This window comes from Tachypleus tridentatus, chromosome 8 (assembly GCF_004210375.1).
Source record: "Tachypleus tridentatus isolate NWPU-2018 chromosome 8, ASM421037v1, whole genome shotgun sequence".
Classification (NCBI taxonomy): Eukaryota; Metazoa; Arthropoda; class Merostomata; order Xiphosura; family Limulidae; genus Tachypleus; species Tachypleus tridentatus.
Window position 1 is genome coordinate 5,632,677 of NC_134832.1, and position 20,135 is coordinate 5,652,811.

General features: G+C 32.2%; 2 protein-coding genes across 5 annotated transcripts in view; one reads left to right on the forward strand and one right to left on the reverse strand.

The window, feature by feature from the left end:
* Positions 1-12,202, reverse strand: part of LOC143258445 (nicolin-1-like) — a 27,862-nt gene extending 15,660 nt beyond the window's left edge. Inside the window, exons 1-7 of one of the 3 annotated variants that reach the window (XM_076517400.1) lie at positions 12,162-12,202; positions 9,281-9,438; positions 8,884-8,968; positions 3,498-3,604; positions 3,230-3,340; positions 2,738-2,815; positions 559-663 (exon numbers count right to left, since the gene is read on the reverse strand). In XM_076517400.1, coding sequence (XP_076373515.1) covers positions 559-663; positions 2,738-2,815; positions 3,230-3,340; positions 3,498-3,604; positions 8,884-8,968; positions 9,281-9,412 — 618 coding nt within the window. In that variant the 5' untranslated portion in view covers positions 9,413-9,438; positions 12,162-12,202. The remainder of the gene's footprint in view (positions 1-558; positions 664-2,737; positions 2,816-3,229; positions 3,341-3,497; positions 3,605-8,883; positions 8,969-9,280; positions 9,439-12,161) is intronic. The other 2 variants (XM_076517401.1, XM_076517402.1) reach the window with 2 other exon arrangements.
* A 1,841-nt stretch (positions 12,203-14,043) lies between these two features.
* The window catches only part of LOC143258446 (ninjurin-2-like), a 33,286-nt gene continuing 27,194 nt past the window's right edge, over positions 14,044-20,135 (forward strand). For both annotated transcript variants that reach the window (XM_076517404.1, XM_076517403.1), the window contains exon 1: positions 14,044-14,439. In XM_076517404.1, coding sequence (XP_076373519.1) covers positions 14,323-14,439 — 117 coding nt within the window. In that variant the 5' untranslated portion in view covers positions 14,044-14,322. The remainder of the gene's footprint in view (positions 14,440-20,135) is intronic.

A 20,135-nucleotide genomic window follows, 5' to 3' on the forward strand; every position in this document is an offset into this window, starting at 1 on the left:
ATGTGGATGGAAGTGCATTGTGGTCAAATAACTTAAGACCATGTTTCTAATGCAAATACGTAGATGGTAATACAAATTGTTATTAAAGGAATTAAAAAGTTAATTTATTTTAAAAATAATTCCAATCTTAAAAGAGAGCTTTCTTTAATTAATGTAATGTGTCCAAGACTGGAAGCCTCAAATATTCCTAAACAACCATTATACAGAGCTATTAAACTGAACCTTTAAAGCTATTAGATTCAGCTTTTTCTGTTAATTTTGCTTGTTATACTTCTGCAATACATTACAATATTTTTTATGTATCGTATTTTCTGCTTCATTGTTGATGTTCGGGTTTATGTCATCCTAAAATAGCATGCTTAAGATTTCACGTAGTGCGTGCTGATCAAATGGTACCGCCACCTGTTTGAAACGAAACCCCACGTAATTTGTACTGATTATAAAACCCTTCAGGAAGAGCAATTTTTTAAAGCTCCTTCCTAGATATCTTACTAGTGACAACAAGCTACAGTTAACGACCTATAATTATAATTCGATAGAAACGAAAACGAAACTCACTTCAAATCGGCCGACCTGTTGATCTGTCTGGCTTGCTCTCGACATCTCTCCAATAGCCCACAAATTTTGCAAGTGAGTAGCTGCAGCAGAAAATCTGGAATCAATCTGTAACACAGCAGTAACGAATGATTTATTTATTTTCTTAAGAACCCTTAGAAATGTCATCGGTCGTTTACTGATTTCAACGTTCAGCAAGCTGTAGTATTCTTGAAGTTTTCACCATGTTTTTAAAAATTGGGTTTTTAAATTTAAGTCGGAAATGCGTCAGTGTTATAAATATATCTTTAACTGTCATGAATCTTCCCTTTCTACAGTGGAATAACGGTATTTCTGTAGACTTACAACGCTAGAAACCTGGTTTCAATATCCGTGGTGGGCAGAGCACATATAGCTTATTGTGTAGCTTTGTGCTTAACTTCAAACAAACAAACAACACAAATAAATATCATGAAATTATCATTAATATCATGCTAACGATTCCTTATAATATCACCCTAAAGCATGTAAAATATCTACAATTTTGCTGCCAACACCCAGATATTCTAGAACTGCTGTTATCCCTCGTTATCATTTCGAAGAAACCTCTACTATATTCTAAGCGGAAGGGAAAATAAGTGTTGAAAAGCATAGAGTTGAGGACTGTAATAGATTCCGAAACCACAGCTGAAGGCAAACAGAAACAATGCTCTCATTCGCAAAATGACTCCTGTGGTTATAAAAGTTTATATTGAATTTCGCATAAAGTTACACAAGGGCTATTTACGCTAACCGTTCCTAATTTAACAGTGAAAGATTAGAAGGAAGGCATCATCATCTACCGCAAACTCTTGAGTTGCTCTTTTACTAACAAATAGTAGGATTGACTGTTATTTTATAAAGCTATTAGAGCTAAAATGGCAAGCATGTTTGGTTAAAATCGGATTTGACCTCGAGACCGTCAAATTGCAAGCTAAGCACCCGAACGAACTGGTCATGTCGAGCCTAGGTTATAAAGGAAGATCTTCTGGTTCCATAGGCCAGTAAACGTATTGGTAATATACAATAATACAGCTACGTTTTATAAAATCTTAATACAAGTGCAATAACATGTCTTAGATGGATGTTTCATTTTTCTTTTTGTATTTTGAAACGACACTAGGATTACGCTGATAAGCTCCCTCAGAAAATGTAAAGTAAGAGCCGACACGCTATTGGTAAATAGCCCCCCGCTAATACAGCAATAAGTATACGGATTTATAACACTAAAATCAGGGATCGAGTCCCCTCGGTGGGTTCAGTAGATAGCCCAAAGTGGCTTTGCTATAAGAAAAAAAACACACACACACACATATACAGGTGAATATAATTTTCTCTGTTACTAAAACCTAAGTTAAGAACTAAAAAAGTATACTTCCAAACGAGCTACAGAATTCTATTTAAAAAATTACCTTTTACTGTCTGTGATACAGTGTGATCGGTGGAATACATGTAATGAAAGTACAAACACATAAAAATAAATGTTTATGTGTTTTCAAAAACTCGAAAAATTCTAAAAGAGCTAGATCTAGTTAGTAAGTCACGTGTATATTGTACTCAGATTAACTACAAGATCTTAACCCTATGTGTACCGAACTACACTTCAAATCTGTATTACTCAACACATGATAGTTGTTTACTAAACAATAAAACTTAGTACTTTCCATACTGTTATAAAGATTTGTAGCCACTATTCCTACCTTTCAAACTCACTCATTTTGTATATTATTGTTTTTAAGTTTAGGGACAAATTCACCAACCTGATGTAAGTTACGTGGGAACTATTCGGTGTACGAAAGTTTAATTATAAAGTTGGTGAAGGTGCTGTATTTTGATAGCGTATCTAAATGTGAAGGAAATAGTTTTCCATTCTAGATAACACTTTCAATTAAGAAATAAATTGTATATACCTTAGAAATGGAAGTACAACTACGTATTACCTCAAATAATATAATAATGGTTGCAATATTGCAAGACCAATGCAGTTAAATTCTAGTTTCATTATAGCATATAAAAATATAATTTTTATATCTTACTATTTTTATCCTTCAATTAATTTTTTGCTGTTTGTACGTTTAATTGAAAGTAAAAACTAATCTAAGGTTGTTACATATATCCTATTTTGTCAGATATGGCAGGAAACTATGTTAAGGCAATATCATACCTTATCCATATGTTCAACTTCCCGTACGGGTCTACCACCAATTAGAGTTCTTGGAATTGACATTCGAGCATTACTTCCCTCAAGAAAAAACAAAAATAAATATAAACATATTTTATTATTTTAAGATGTCATAAAATACAGGCTTGATGAGATTGGATGTAAGTAAATTTATTACATTTTGTTGACGAAAGAATAAAAAATGAGCTTGAAATGTCTTACTTTAGAAGTTCACACATAAATTTCCCTAGCATTCTCAAACCAAACATTTATTTAAGTAAAGGCAGTCCTCGTGACTATAAAACGTAATTCTACTGAGAACAATCTCTTATTCACCGAAATTAAAGGGGAGATTATTCGCTTCATGAGTCGTTTCCAATGGGTGTAAATTAATAAAAAAAAAACTATCTCAATTCAAAAACTAAACTTTGGTATTCAGCCTTTATCAACAGTGTCTTAAAACTTTACTGAAATGCCATAAAGAAATATAATTACTGGAGCTTCTCTGTAGATCTTCAAATTTTCTATCCCAAATTTTTTCCACTGAGGTGAGGGTTGGCGTAAAACCAATCTTAAAGCTACGACTCCAAGCCAAGCAAGACGACCCTATTAACAGACATACATATATACAAATATTTATAGCTCTTTAAACGTTTAAAAAATTCACGTTACGTGTAAAGTTTTAAGCCAATGTGTGAATTCGCGAAAATGCTTTTGGTAAGGACAGTGGAATGTCATAAATTAGAGATAATTTTGTACCTACCTGTTTTTGTGTGATTGACACGTACTCCTGGCTTCCATTCTCACAGTGAGGATCACACATGAGTACAGCACGATGGACACAGATCTCCCACTGTAACGATTCGTGATCTACAAAACATGTATATCAAAACATGTATTTGATTTTTAAGCATCTAAATAATAGAGGTTAAAACTTTTTAGGGCAATAATGGTAGTTCAAAAGATTTGATTATTTTAGTTTATGTTTATTAACAGTATTATTACATAAGTCATCTGTTACTTATGTACAATGAGGTATCATACTGTATCATTGCTGTTATTTTTTTCTGTTCACTTATAAAAATTGAACTGTATTTCTATATCACTTGAATTAATTATAAGAAAGTGGAAATACCTACTCTTTACTTAATAATGTGAAAAAATGCCTTATAAGGGTTAATTATATAAGCTATGTAACTAAGAAGTACTAGTACGTCCAAACGTTAGAAATTAAACATCAACCTAATATATTAATTAGTACAGTATTAATGTTCCGGAATAGTCGGTGTGTGTGTGTTTTTCTTATAGGAAAGCCACATCGGGCTGTCTGCTGAACTCACAGCGGGGAATCGAAACTCTGATTTTAGCGTTGTAAATCCGTAGACTCACCGTTGTACAAGCGTGAGTCTGTTCGGTGAAAATCATCATATAGTTCAATGACTTATGTCACCAACAATGTATTCATAACCAGTAATAAAGAAAAGCTTCTTAAGTCAGTAAGCGTTAAAATATCTGTGAGAAGAGCTCCAAGCCAGACAGCCAGGATTAGAAAAAGAAATGTTCACAAAACAAGAGCTGATATGCCTTTTAAATGCTTAATGTTACCTAGTTAACAATTAAATACTTTTTATATTATCTTAATGTAATCTCAAGAAAAAAAAGCGAATCTGTTGTTCATAATCATACCTCTTTTTTTATATACATGATAATGGCAAAGAAAGTTTAGGGTAAAAGAAACACCTAATTTTTCACAAATATATATTTTTACACAATAAAATATTTTATTGAGATTCACTCACAGTCTCAAGTCGATGTTTTATGTTTCAACGCGTTATCTGAAGTGCAATTAACAAGATTTCGGCCCGGCGTGGCCAGGTGGTTAAAGCATTCGACTCGTAATCCAAAGGTAACGAGTTCGAATTCCCGTTACACCAAATATGCTCGCTCTTTCAGCCGTGGGGGCATTATAATGTCACTGTCAATCCTACTATTCGTTGGTAAAAAGTAGTCCAAGAGTTGGCGGTGGGTGGTGATGACTAGATGCCTTTTTTTTAGTCTTACACTGCTAAATTAGGAACGGCTAGCGCAGATAGCTTTCGTGTAGCTTTGCGCAAAATTCAAACCACACCAAACCACAAGATTTCAAACAAATTTTATATTAAATAATTCGTTACCTAATTTCATATTTTTACAACATGAGATATCCGTCCTTTATCCGTGTTATGAACTTAAAAAGTGTATATGTGTGTAGGGGGAGATGCTACGGTAAATAGTGTAAAAAATTCTTTCACAGAATTTATTTACAATATAACATATTACTACAGTATTTATTGTAGAGGTGATAGAGACAAAAGTACTAGCGGTTAGGGTGTTTTCTAATACCCACTTTCAACACCTAGCTCTAACTGTTTTTTCACACTGTCTGACGTTATTAATTAATTGACAGTCATTAGCTGCAGACGTGTCTTACGGACCGGAGTTGTAAGGTTACGATTCAAATCAAGTAATGGGTGCGAAACAGGAAACTGCTCTTCATATCAATGTTATAATGGCTGTTGTAGTAGAAATTGCATCTGGGTTTATCTGGGTTGTAACAGTGGCGATCATTTAAAAGAAAACATTCCTTTGTAAAGAATGCAGCGCACTTTCTCATATTTATAAGACGTTTTTGTGTCATCCTCTTTACACTGCTTGTATGTTCTGTTATAGAAAATGTAAGTTTTTTCCGGTGTAAGAGCATAGTGCCATCTATAAAGGTAGTTAGCTTACATTAAGGATAATAAATTCACAATAAGAGCAATCATTGGGTAGAAGGATTGTTAACCTCCAATAACATACCCTTGTTCCAAACTACCATCCCACAAAGTATGGTTGAGATTTAAGCCTAGCGACCTAGGTATAGTTAAATAACAGACAGACAGACAGATATATACACAGATTTTTGTGTTTTATATACATACGGATAGATAGATTACAGAAAATCACACTATCCACTCACATTCTGTCTTATTAATCTCTCATATTTGTTTAATACCTTATTATTTTTCTTATATTTAACAACCTTCATGATTAACAAATATTTTTGACGTTGTCATCTTTAGGTTGAAAAAATAGCAGTTATATCCCACTAGGCCATATGTTGAGTTATACTAAAATATTCATCTAACTATGAAAGAATATTTTCTTTTTTTTCACGTTTCGTTTATGTTCATTCAACACCATGTTTTATCTCATTTTAGTTTGGCTTATACATTCTCAATTTATTTTACTTTTTCATTCTATTCACTCTAGTTTTAATTAGCAATAGATCAGTTTTATTTATCGATTAATATATTAAGTAAAATGTTATTTCTGAAGAGAAATTTTATAAACTTTACAAAACAGACATTAATGTAAGATGAAATAATCTTTTGTTAAACTTACTAAATTACTTTCATCAAATTAGTATTATCAAAAGTCTATTTCATAATTTTTAACTGCTCTATTAATAAACCAGGGGGGGGTAGAGCGTTTGATTCCCAGTCTCTAGTTTTTCGAATCCTCGTCCCACCAAACGTCTTTTTCCTTTCAGATACGGGAGCGTTATAATACAACTGTCAATCTCACTTGGTAAAAGAGTAGCCCAGAAGTTGGCGGCTGGTGATAATGTCTAGCTCTCTTCCCTCTAGTTTTACACTGCTAAATTAGAGACAACTAGTACAGATAGCTCTCTTGTAGCATTGTGTGAAATTCAAAAACAATATGACACAAGTGGCCACATCATTAATGTGTTATCAACACATCTAATACAAAGTTATGTTGTAAAATTAAAATATGTAAAGATTGAATTTCAAACTAATTTACACATATATAAAATAATAACTAAGATTCTTAGCTAATCTTTCATCTAGTCCGTAATGCTTTAGATAATTTTTACCATAATTTCTGTAATTCGTGATGGTAAAAATTTACTTTTTTTTAATTTTTAGAATAAAAATTATATAAAATGAAACTAGTAAATTACATACTTTGGTCTATAAACATCATTAGTTTTGGAAACCTTGGGAATTGTGCAAAATCTTAAAGCTTTGTGAGAATTAATTAGTTGTGTTCTTGTGGTGTTAAGAATATCTAATTTTATCTTTTATCAACTCATGTATTTTATAGGTAAGTTATTTTTTATCTCATAAAGATTTTTTTTGTATTGATCTTGAATTTTTTGCAACCGCTTTCAGTTACGCCACAGTTTGTCTATCTTTACCAGCTTTACTATCTGTACACATAATTATATTCGTTTATTTCTGTTTCATGATTCAGTATCGGAAAACAATTCTTAACCAAGTCGTAGCATTCAAACTTAATAAAATTAGCCGTAATCATCACTCTCATTTTATTCTTTCTCAATAAAACAATTACTTTTATTGTATGAAACAAACAAAAAGAGGTTATTTAATTGTACTTATAATATTACATGAGTATCGATAGAAAAGGTTTAATCGGTTTACTGGTGGATAAAAAATGAAGATAGCTCCCCAGTAGCACAGCGGTATGTTTGCGTACGTACAGCACTATAAAGCGTATTTCGATACCCGTGGTGGACAGAGCACAAATAGTCTATTCTGTAACTTTGTGCTTAGTTCAAAACTACAACAAAAATAAAAAGAGAATAAGAAATGACAAGATCAAAGGATAGTTTGTGATGTAGTGTGGTTGGAAGATAACCTCCACAAGAATAGTAGCAGTCCTACCTTACATTTGAGTGATTCAAATCAGATGTAAAGGTAGATTACTCCTGGATTTACTTGTTTACAAAACACGCATCATAGTAACATAGCTTTTAATATAAATATATATATATATACAGAGTCGACTTTTCAATTAGTTACTTGTAACACAGGAATACTAGCAGAATTAATTTGATATGTTTTGGATATTTGCACAACGTTTTACAAAGATTATTTGCATTAGCAAATGGTGAATTGGTAGACTAGAAAAAAAACAGGCGGTCAAAAGCTACCATTGCAATCTCTTGGATCAATAGTGGGATTGGACCGTTACTTATGGCTACAAAATGCGAAGATTTTCCACATTTCTTTCAGGAAAGAGGACGCGAACCGTGTACCCTGGAATACATTATTGCACTCTAACCTCTAGGTTTCATTTTGTAGTTTTCCTAGCAGATTTAATGTGAAAAATAAGCTTTACAGATGTTCCTATAAAGATGAAAATAATTAAATATAATTATCGTTCGTTAACGAAGCTCAGGAAGTCTCATGATATTTAAATGGAAAATATAATATGAGGTTTATATGTACTGAAAAAAAACATTGTACGATAGATGTACCTTACGAATACATTATTGCATACACAGTGACAATGCAACGAGTACAATTAATTTCTTTTTTTGTTTTATTTTACTAAGATGATATCAGACCTCAATCTTAGGGCAGGGTTCATAACACACCAGCAAGTTAAAAACTTGGTTATTAACTAATTTTCATCTCTTGTTATAACACTGATACATCTTGTAAGTCTCCAATCCAAGTAAATGCTTTTCACAAAAATAATATCGGCTTTTCAAAATTAAGCCGCTCCCCTTACGTATGTTTGCGGATTCACTTAACTAGAAACTGGGTTTCGATACTAGTGGTGAATAGAGCACAGATAGCTGATTGTGTAGCTTTGTGCTTAATTTCAAACAATTACTCAGTAAAACATAAGTCATAGTTGTTGTATTTTTTGTAAAGAAATACTTTGGCAGTTTTGTGTGATCCATGGACCGGCATGGTCGGGTAGTTAGAGTGCTCGATTCGTAATCTGAAGGTCACAGGTTTGAATCCCCATCCCATTAAACATACAGTCATGGGGGCGTTATAATGTTACGGTCAATGCCATTATTTGTTGGTAAATGAGTAGCCTGAAATTTGCCGATTGGTGGTGTGGACTAGCTGTCTTACCTTTCACTGCTAAATTATGGAGGGATAGCGCAGTTAGTCTTCGTGTAGCTTTATTCAAAACAAACATACAAACAATTCTGTATGATCCTTCTAAACATCACACTCACAGCCAAGAGCTTATAACATAAAAACACAATAAACAAAATGGCAATTATTTTTTATATTAAGATGTTATTATGCAGGATTCGTAAAAGTTAATTACAGTACACTTACCAATCCTGTCTTCTTCATTTTGACTTCGTTTGCATTGTACATTTATGTAAGCAGTGTAATAGTTCTTGAACAAAATCTCTCCAATCTTCATATAGAAATAGATGAATAAATTATTACTGATAATAACGCAGTGAGAAATTGTAACATGTAGAAATTATGATACTATTCCTAGTTTCATACTATTTTATCGTTATATAATAAATTGTCAAGTAAAAATAAGTGTTCTAGTTTCTGTATTATTAAACGCTGTTTTTTTTCCTTTAAACATCTGTCATTGTTATTTATTGTTATAAGTAAATATACTTTCAAATCAGGTGAGGAATGTCTATTTATAATTATCACTTGTTTTGTAAAGAACACTTAAGACCAGTTATGATAGATTATTAGATAAACTTACTGTTACGGGTTCGGAAAATGTAATGTCTACGACACTACATCCCGACCGATGGTCGGTTCGCTCTTCCTCAAGTAAGATTGGAACAGGTCCTTTTACATTAAACTCCAAAGGTTCTCTAAAGTCCTGTTCCATTTATGAAATTGTTTTTTCACCACGAACTACAAATAATAATATAAGTATACATTATACAGAGTTCTTATGGCTTTCTTTTGTTAATTAAATATTCTATTCTGTATTCTAGTATATATGTTGTATCCTACTATATGTTATTTACAGCTGTGTTTCTAAGCTAATCACTTGACAGGAAAAAATATATTTACAGAAAAGGTAGATTTTACACTTTGGTGAAAAGGAATTGTTTCAAACCGTGAAGCTGAAAAAATGCCATATCAAAATACTTTTATTGTAACGTTTCAAGCAAAAGGGTTTTTTCGAGTTGTCGAACTCTCTTTCTGTATGCTGTTGAATTACATTTTTTTAAAAATCTTCAAAGATAAACAACTGATTGATTTTAAATGCAATACACACTTAAAATCAGTTAATACTTAATGAAAACATTTGTTCATCTGATTAAAATGGTTTAACTTTTATTGAAGCAGCTACAACGCTAAAATCAGGGGTTCGATTCTCCTCGATATACATGGCAGATAGCCAGATGTGAGTTTTCTGTAACAAACCCACACACACTTTAATGCAGCTTACGCTACCATCTAGTGGCGAAATGTTGGACTAAATATAGTATTTCAAATGTTATATCTAAATCATGCCCGTTCAAAAAATTAATGATGTGTTGTTTGCTTTATTTCACAAGTAATAAAGCATATAGTTTAAATATTTATTGGAAATTGTTTTGATGCTCAACATTTAAGTAGCTCCATGTATAAAAAGTCTTCATTCGCAATAATTGACACAATTCAGACAATGTCAGAAAAATACCATACTAATAAATAAATCTGTAAACACGAAACTTCCTATTTGAAGCCTTAGCCAACTTTAAAACACTTCTCTTAGAAAGTAAACGTTGAAATATTCATAAACTGCATGTAAACAATACGAGCAAATGTCTAATTCAAAAATGAAAACAAAACTATTAATCACTTTGTAATTAAAGTAGTTAGAGAAGTTCAAATTCTAATCTATTAATTAAAATAACACGTATACGCGGTAGAGTACTCAAATAGCTTTTAGTGAACACATCTCTTACATCAACACTTAGGGATAAGAACATTTACTATGCTATAATTGAAGACGTAATTATGGTCTAAACACCAAAATTTGTCGAATCTTTAGAAACCAATAAGACTAAACATATGTAATAAAGCCAGGTTTTTTTCTTGGAGGATTACATTCTTCAACATTACAGGGGTATAAAAATAACATTTCAGGTTTGTTTGATTTTTATTTCGCGCAAAACTATACGAGGGATATCTGCGCTAGTCGTCCCTAATTTACCAGTGTAAAACTAGAGAGAAGGCAGCTAATCATCACATCACCACCCACTGCCAACTCTTGGGCTAATTATTTACGAATGAATAGTAAGATTGATCGTCACATTATAACGCCCCCACGGCTGAAAAGGCGAACATGTTTGGTGTGACGGGAATTCGAACGCGGGACCTTCAGATTACTAGTCTAGCGCCCTAACCACCTGGTCATGTCGGGCCGAATATTTCACGTCTATCACTACCCTAGAAACTCTTCCCTCAATACCAGACAACCTCACTATTCTATAAAGTTTTCTTCTTTTTTCTCAAATAAACAATTGATTTTCATGTATATTGTACAAAGTATTTGGGTAAAAGAAGAAGTTCACATTTGAAAAAAAACAAAACCTTCCTGTTTCCGACTCCCTAATCCTGGTTGCGCCACTGTAGGACTACTATTAATTAACGATAAAAGTTGGAGATTCAATTAAAAAATTAAGTTTATCAACTTAAATACAACATTTCTTGAAATATGTACACAGAGGAAACAGGAATACTTTTAATAACTCGCGTCTCAAAAAATACATGGGGGCGTTACACAAACTGGAAAAAAATTTGAAATACCCTTTAGAAGATTTAAAAATGAAACTGATTCCAAAAGGATAACACTGACTGAAGTACAATATTTTAAATAAATAAATTACTAAAACATATATTACAATTAATTACCAATAATTTGCGGTTACATGTAGGAAGGTATTATGTACGATATTTTCACTTAAACTAAATTTTATCTCTTTGATTTTGGCTTTAAAATAAAATACGGAAAGTGTAATTTATAATAACACTAAAAGTGTAGTATCAATTGCTGTTTTTGTATTATTTATTCTTGTTATCAACATCTTTCAACAGTTTATTCACAAGTTTGTTTGTTGTTGTTTTTTTGTCGTTTTCTTTTCAAAACTCAAAATACTTTACTCTTGTATTTTCAAGAATTGGTAAACGTTCGCTATGTCATCATGAATTATTTATTTCATTCACTAAAATTACACATTTTGGTGAAAGTAATAATAATTCACAGTTCATAAAATATATTATCTTACTTTTGTTTTTGCTAAAATTGTATAACAAAATATTTGAGACAATCAAAAAGATTTTCTTCAAATTTGGGCTTATGAAAAGTTTTCAAACTCCAGACGTCTTAAAGCGATATAATTAAAGCATTTCAACACACTGATTCGTATCGCTTCTATCATTACTTTTAAATACAACTACCACCAAGACGTAAAACTTAAGCCTCACTGAGAGGTTATTATGATTAATTAGCCTCGTAAAAAACTGCAAAACGGCACTAATTATTTTCTGTACAGTTTATTTTTATCTTATATTTTACTGATATATGTCAGATTTTATTTTTTTAAAAAGGAATTTGAGTATATAAATGGTTGAAACCCTACCTCAATTTTGTCTGTGCAGTCCTTCGGTAACTATAGTAACTATACATACAACATTATTTGCCTTGCCATCTCGTGTTTGATATTCAAACTACGAAGTTTTATTTTTATAAATAATATTTCTTGTACATAAAATCTTAGTAATCAGATATACTTAAAGGCTTAAGTAATATGAAAATTTAAAACACTACTCACTTCTGCGATACAGTATGTACACATTTATTCAAAATATATTGAACAGCTAACATAATGTGCAAGGAGATGTGAAAAAAAGAAGAAAAATTCAGTGTTGATTATTTATAATAAAACGTAGGAAATGGTACTTCAGACGTATTCATCGTAATTAAACAATTCTAGCGTCAAAATAGCGTTTCGAATAAATCTTTTATTATTATAAACTCTAGTATTTCATACGAAACAGGTACAGTTTCGTTTGTTTTTGCCCTCCACCCTCAATGGCTCAGCATTAAGTCTCGAGGTTTATAAGGCTATAAAGAGATTTCGATAACCGTATCGGGCACAACCTACACTGATCATGCAATGTTTTGCTTAGCAACAAACCAACCATTTGTCACTTGGCTGTCAACAGTAAGTTTACAGAATTACAACTCTAAACCCAGTGCCACTGTCATCAGGGCGGACAGAACACACAAACCATTGTGTAGCTATACACTAAAAGAAAGACATCAGAAAAATCCAATCAAAGACTGATTTTTTATGTTAAAAAGGTTGAAACTATCGTAATAATAGATGCTAAAGTGAGACAGATTTAACCGTACAAAAATATATATTTATTTTTCATTTCTTTATACAAATTTTAGAATAAAAATATTCATTTCATGGTAATTTCATCACTTGTATAAAATGTCCGAGTTTAATTTTACGAAGGTTTTTCATTTTGAAAGTATGTACTGAAAAATAAATAACTTAATAAAAAAAAAAAAGACAGACAGAATCGTTGGACATATACAGGGTGTTCGGAAAGTCATTGCGCAGTTTTGTAATCAGCGATAACAACATTCATTCAGTCTATTTCAAGCCAGTAACTGATAGCGGTGTTTAAAAAAAATAAGAATGATCTAAGCCTGTATTGATGCCAACGGGGGTCACTTTCAACATTGTTTATAATTGTCATTCATATTTACCTTCTGTATTCTATATTGAAACATGTCTGTTAATAAATATATAAGTGCACAGTAACTTTCCGAACACCCTGTATGACTGGTTTATTAATTTTTTTTATGTTATTTGAAAAACAACAACAACAACTGTTATACGAATCACTTTTGCAGGATAAAATATTTCCTAGCTTTGTTTCCCCGTACTACTCATTCACAAGTATAAAGTTTTATGTCTTGTTAGATATCTATAAAAAGGTAGGTAAAATCATTAGGGTTAATTTTCTTCTATCTCCTTATAAATAACTCACACCACTTATATCGAAATATAATCTCATCGAATCGATCCAAATGGCCCTTCAGTGGCTCAGCGGTATGTCTGCGGAATTACAACGCAAAAAACCGCGTTTCGATACCCGTGGTGGGCAGAGCATAGATAGCCCATTGTGTAGCTTTGCGCTTAATTCTAAACAACAACAAAACCAATCGACCCAAATGTGCAAGGTGAACGTTAACCAATACGGAACGTTTCATTTGTACTTTTCAATAAAAAAGAAATTCATTTTTTGGGAAAAAATTAAACAAAACTAGTTAAGTTTCGTTCCATCTTTCGAAAAATATATTTAAATTAGTAGTTATTGGAACTAAGAATACATGAGATTAATGATATTTTGTACGAAAATGAACATATTCAACCTTGAATAATTCATATATGTATATTTCGAACTGCCATATATATATACGTGTGTATGTATAGCATAAAACCTCACAAACGCAGGGGCGTTAATTTGTTCAGCTATATTTCCGGTCCACTGCCTTTTCACTAGACATCTACTTCTACGCGAATTGCTGTTTTCAACTATACGTTCGAGGAACCTAAGGTCCCTTTTATGCTACAAAAACAAGTGAAACAGAATTAGAAGATTCTTTAGCCAACGAAGCGCCCTCTTTATTAGCAGAAAACTATTTCAGTAGTGTTTTATTTTCCAAGTACCGCAGTCGTGAGAGCTATCAAGTATACAACTCTACACTTGATAACAAAGAAAATGGGCGAAGAAAAATCTCCAGCTGAAACATCCACAACAGGTAATGAAAATGAATCAGAAAAGCCATTAGGAGAATTTCTGGAAATATCCGACGGTCTTCATTCCATAGCATACCAGGTATACATAAATATATATTGGTCACATATGATTAGTGTTATCCTGATAAACTGTGGTTTAATGTCTACAGTAAGACTCAAAATATGAAGTGTTAAACAACGAATAATGAAAATTAATCACCTGTAAAAAATTGTCACACTGGGAAAAATCAAACGAAATTTCATCTTATTTATTTGAATTATAATGGAACTTAACTTATTTTAATGGTTATGAATTATAATGGAACTTAACTTATTTTACTGGTTACATTTTTCGAGATCTTCACATATTTAATCGTTCATCATAGTTTAGTTAACTTCCACAGATATCAGTTACTTCATTGAAGTTTTTAGAACTGAATCCTCTTGATCAAGACGTTGTTTTTTAATTTATGGCCTTTTGTCGGTTTTTTAGTGGAAAGCTACACGAAAGGCTACTGTGCTCTGTCCTTCCACCGGGAACTGAACCCCGGATGTTAACTTTATTTATGCGAAAAATTACCGCCGACTAATTTATTTCACATCCTTAATGCAGTTTTTGTAACACTTGTGGTGTGACGAACATAACACTGGATGACTGACTCAAACAACAAGTGTTTAGGATGACATAAAAGTTCTATTTTACTTAACGTCAGAAAGAGCTGCTAAAAGTTTGTTTTTTTTTTCAAATAAGAACGTAGCTGTCCTGACCCATTCGATTAGCTGAGTTGTATTGAGTCTCACCTGTAGCAGCATAAAACATTAAAAAGAAAGTACTTCAAATGTGGATCTGAAGGTTAAAAGTTATTTTTAAAATTATTAGTTTTAATTCATGATTTTCTCGTCACCTCTTTTAGCCAAACAATATCTTAACTAACCTAACTTAATATATACACGCTGTATTGTCGAACCTAACTTTTAATAACGATGGATCATCATTCCAAAAAGCATCTATTTATATCTTTCTACAGAACATCCTACTGAGGAAACTATCAGTGTTTTAGTCTGTAAAAAGTAAGCAAAGTTGTCCGTTTTAGATACATGACTGCAATCATTTTACCATTATATTCTTGATTGACGGTTCTATAATTACCAGGCTGTTAGGCCTAGCTTGTTTTATATTTGTATTATTATTATTTGTTATTGCCTATGATTTTAATCTTTTAAAGAACAAAATGATTGAACTTATATTTTTGGAACTGTTTATATATATAAATCCAACATCCGTGCACTTACTTTATATAGGTTATTTCTATGCTTAACCAGGTTTACCATGTTAAGTATATTTAAAAATCCTATCTCTTAAGATGAAGGGAGTAATGTTTTTCTTTATTTCCTGCAGAATTTGTACTACGATCATGAAATGTACATATATCTCAATGCGTTTGTGATGTTTTATGTTACACTTACTGGTAAGGTCTATGTAGATCAAGTAGGTGATTACAGATTTAACAAATCATTTCCTGTTTAGTTTTCTTAATATAATAATATTGACGTCTTTTTTTGAAAGGTGATGTGTAATAAAACTGAATTTCATTTATTAGCTTAAAACTAAGGGCTTATTTAAATGAAAAACGAAGGACTCGAAAACAAATAATATAATTCCAATTATAGGCTCACAGTATAAAAACTAACATGTCAATTGAGTAAGAAAATTTAGTATGTTTCTCTATAGCATTCTAATACTGCGCGTGTCTTTTAGCTTGAGTTCTCTGTTATTGTTTTTTGTTTCTAATTTCAGCACTCTATTTTTATGTCGGAAATAGAAAGACAGGATGTCCACATGTTGCTTGTTCATGATGTGGTATATAAATCAAAAACATGTTCTTTTATTGTTTGAAACTGGAAAAGGATTTTAATGTTTCGTGTGAAATATTTTACTACGATATGTCTGTTAAAGCAATAGACATTCAGACTACAGAATTAAACTCGTTTATCGGAGAATTTATAACATTTTGAACTTTAACTTTTTATTTTAATTTATTGTCTTATAGCTTTAGGATATTTTAGTAATAAAGTAACTTGTTTGTATATTTTTTACATACAATTTATTTATCTATTCTGTGATTTATAACTTATTTTTATTCTTATGATCTATTTATTCTTAAACAGGTATGCTGAAGTACAGTTTACATTTTTGCTGTGATGGCATTGGTTTAGTGGCAAAATCTTATAAAATCCTCATAATCTTAATATAACTATAAACAAATATAATTATGTAATTTATTAAACAATTTATCAATTATGCTAAAGTACACGTGCGCTGACAAACTTTAAAGCTCATCTACAAACAAATTAAAATACACGTTCATTGGTACGTTTTGATAGACACGGTATAACACAAGGAAGTTATACAGGGTGTTCGGAAAGTCACTGTGTACTTATATATTTATTAACAGACAAAACTGCACAGCGACTTTCCTACAGCCTGCATAAAAAAAACGCAAATTGTAATAGAAGCACTCGTTTACAAACAAGTTATTCGGCAAACAAAGACAAGTTTAATACACTTAACTAAATGAGTTGTTACATATAAAAACTAGGCTTCACACACTTATAAAAATCTATTATGGACACAAAAACAAGTTTTAATACATATATATACGCAAGACATTAACACAGACATTTTTAATGCGTATATACAAACAAGTTATTTGTCACACAAAAAGTAGCTTTAATATACATATTAAAATAAGCTAATTGAGATTTATTCGTGGAAAAATTATACTTGTCACGTAATACACTTGTAGGTTCTATGTAAGATAAACTAGATGCATATTTTATTTGGTATTAAATAGCCCGCAAAGAAGTACGTTGATGTATGATCGACCATGCATTCATTGCCCTGGATACAGATATCGTTTTAACACAACAAGGTATATACGAGGTGTAAAGTTTATTTTCTTTAGTAATGGACTGTGATTACTACATCGTTGTAATTTTTCAAATATTGTATTACCTTATCATGCAACAAATAAAATTCCTTGTAAGTGTTATTTCAAAAGTAGTTTATAATAAAGATTATTAGATTACTCTTTCATTTTGTATTTACTCATTTTTTTACAAAATTTCATGTAATAGCCAGAGTAAACTACTTAACCTTGCAATGATAAAGCAACAGCAGTTATTTTTTGAAGAATCTCTGCACATAAATCTTAATCTATTGAATGCTTAAATTAAAATGTATTTATTCTTGTATAGTTAAGTTTTTATTACGAGACGAATATCTGGTGGAAACATAATCAAGATTGCAGTAGATTTATTTATTTTACTTATTTCTTTTGGTTCCGGCTGGAACGTAGGGATACGACTGTTCTGCACCATCGGACCCAACTTTGGGTCGTCCTCCTCAACCATGATTTCCCCTTTGACCGGCTCTCTTCTAGTAATTTTTGGTTCCCCCATTTCATGTTTTTACTGTGGATTCCATTGCAGTACCTGTCTCATATTACTATGAGAGTTCCTGAACATCTGACCATTCTCGCCGCATTTTCTCCCCACAGTTTCTTCCTAGACAGGCTGTTGTATCTGCTTCTATAGGTCAACTTTAGAGATGACATCAAGTTATCCAGTAGATAGGATGTTGCAGAGGTAATTCTTGACGAAGATCTGAATCTTGGCTGTGACGTCTGGTGACTCGTCACGTCTCTGAACCATAAAGGATGACTGATTTCTCTTTGTAGTTGAGCAGTTTGACTTTGGTTTTTGTGGGAAAGAGATGGTAATGTCCATATAGATTATAAAGATTTGTATGCAAATCTGACTTTGTTGATTCTTGAGCTAACGTCTTTATCTTTGCTTTCATCTCTTAAAAAGACACTTCCGATGCACATAAAGTTGTCAACTTCTTCCATACTCTCTCCATTTCATTGCACTAGGTCTTATTTTCTGTTGTTGACTCTCATCATCAATGCCTTGTTAACGTTTATGTGTATCCCGATTTTTTCAGCTTCCCAACAAGTCATTGAATCTTGGATTGTGTGTCCTGCTGCCTGTGTAACAGAAGACATAGATCATATGCAAAATCGAGATTTCACTTTACATGTGTTCCATGAATGTCCACTGGATGCCTGTATTTATGTTGTTGGTAGTCTTCCTCATCATCCGATCAATCACAGTTAGGAAAATCATTGATAAAAGCAAATATCCCTGTCTGACACCAGCCTGAACCGTAAGGGATCTCATAGGTTTTCGTTGTGTATGATCTTGCATGTTGATTTCTCGTATTATTTTCTGATGATGTTCACGATTTTTGCTGGGATACCATAGTGTTAGAGTAGGTTGCAGATTACTTTTGTGGCCAGGCTGTCGAAATCCTTTTCCAAATCCACGAAGATGGCGTATAGTGGTGCCTACCATCGTCGTATTGCTCAGTGATGATTCTGAGTATAGATATATAATTTGTGCATGATTTTTTTCCGCACGGAATTTTGCATGTTATCTCTGAGTCTTTCATCTAGGGTAGCCTCCATTCTTTCCAGGATCACTCTGATAAGTACCTTGCTGGGCAATGAAAACAACATGATGCCACGATAATTGCCACACAATGTAGGATTCTCTCTCCTTGGCAGTTCCATTAGGTATTCCTCCTTACACTCTATTGGCATCTTTTTTTAATCACAAACTTTCCTAGAAATTGATGTAACATCTCTGTCATGGTTGGGATGTCTGTCTTCAGTGATTCTGGTAGAATGATGTCTGGTCTTGCTACTTTATAACTTCTCAGGATTTTGAATATCTTTCTCATCTGTTACTTTGCTGGAGGTTGTTGTTTAAATTCAGTGGTTTAGCTGCTAGTTTGGTGATTGTGCAGGTGGATTTGCTTTTTTGATGATAGTCCATTCCTGATTGTCCTTTACAGGCCTTCTTTCTCGATGGTGTACAGATGATATTAAACAATAACTTCATATCCTTTTATCCATGCTGCTGTCTCTACTTCTTTTGTGAGATCTTCAATTAAGACTTCTTGTCTCGCATGAGGTTCTTGTTCACTTCATTCTTGAAATTACATTTCTTGTGCTATTTCTTCTTTTTACCTAGAACTTTAGTTTAGGTTGCATAAATAGTTAAGTTTACACCATTTACTATATTATTTACATTTACATTATTATTTACTACAATAATACAGGCTCAATTATACTGCACAACAATTGTTTTAAAAGTTTTGTTTCCTGAAAAGTTTTTGCTGATTGTGACAGGTACCTGGCAGGTATGCACAAATATAGTTGTGGTTTTGCTTCATCACGTAGGAACTCTGAGAAAAAGACAGTTAACTGTTTAACGGCAATAACGTATTTAATTGCGTTTATGTTTCTAATACGCTATTAAGTTCGACATAATTAAAATTGTTTTGCTCCTGATTTTCATTTGTATTCAATGTCAGTGCATCACGTTGCAGTGTCCAATAGTAGTCAGCAAGCATTGACGGATTCCAGTTGCCCTGATATCGTTTTTCCATTGTAGCAATGTCCTGGTGAAACTAAAACTGAAGATTTTGATGAATCGGTACGTGATGGACAAATTTGGATGTGATTTTCGTGATCAGCAGCCAAAAATCTATAAGGAACACCCAACAGTGTTCAAGAAGCAAAAACTTTGTTTGCAGTGTTATAGACTTATGCAAGCAGTAACATAAAAACAATTGATTCAAGAAAGTTTTAAACCAAATAAAATAAGACTATACCTCCACATTCATTCAACTCAAAATCATAACATCAGTATATTTAGTATTTCCAAATA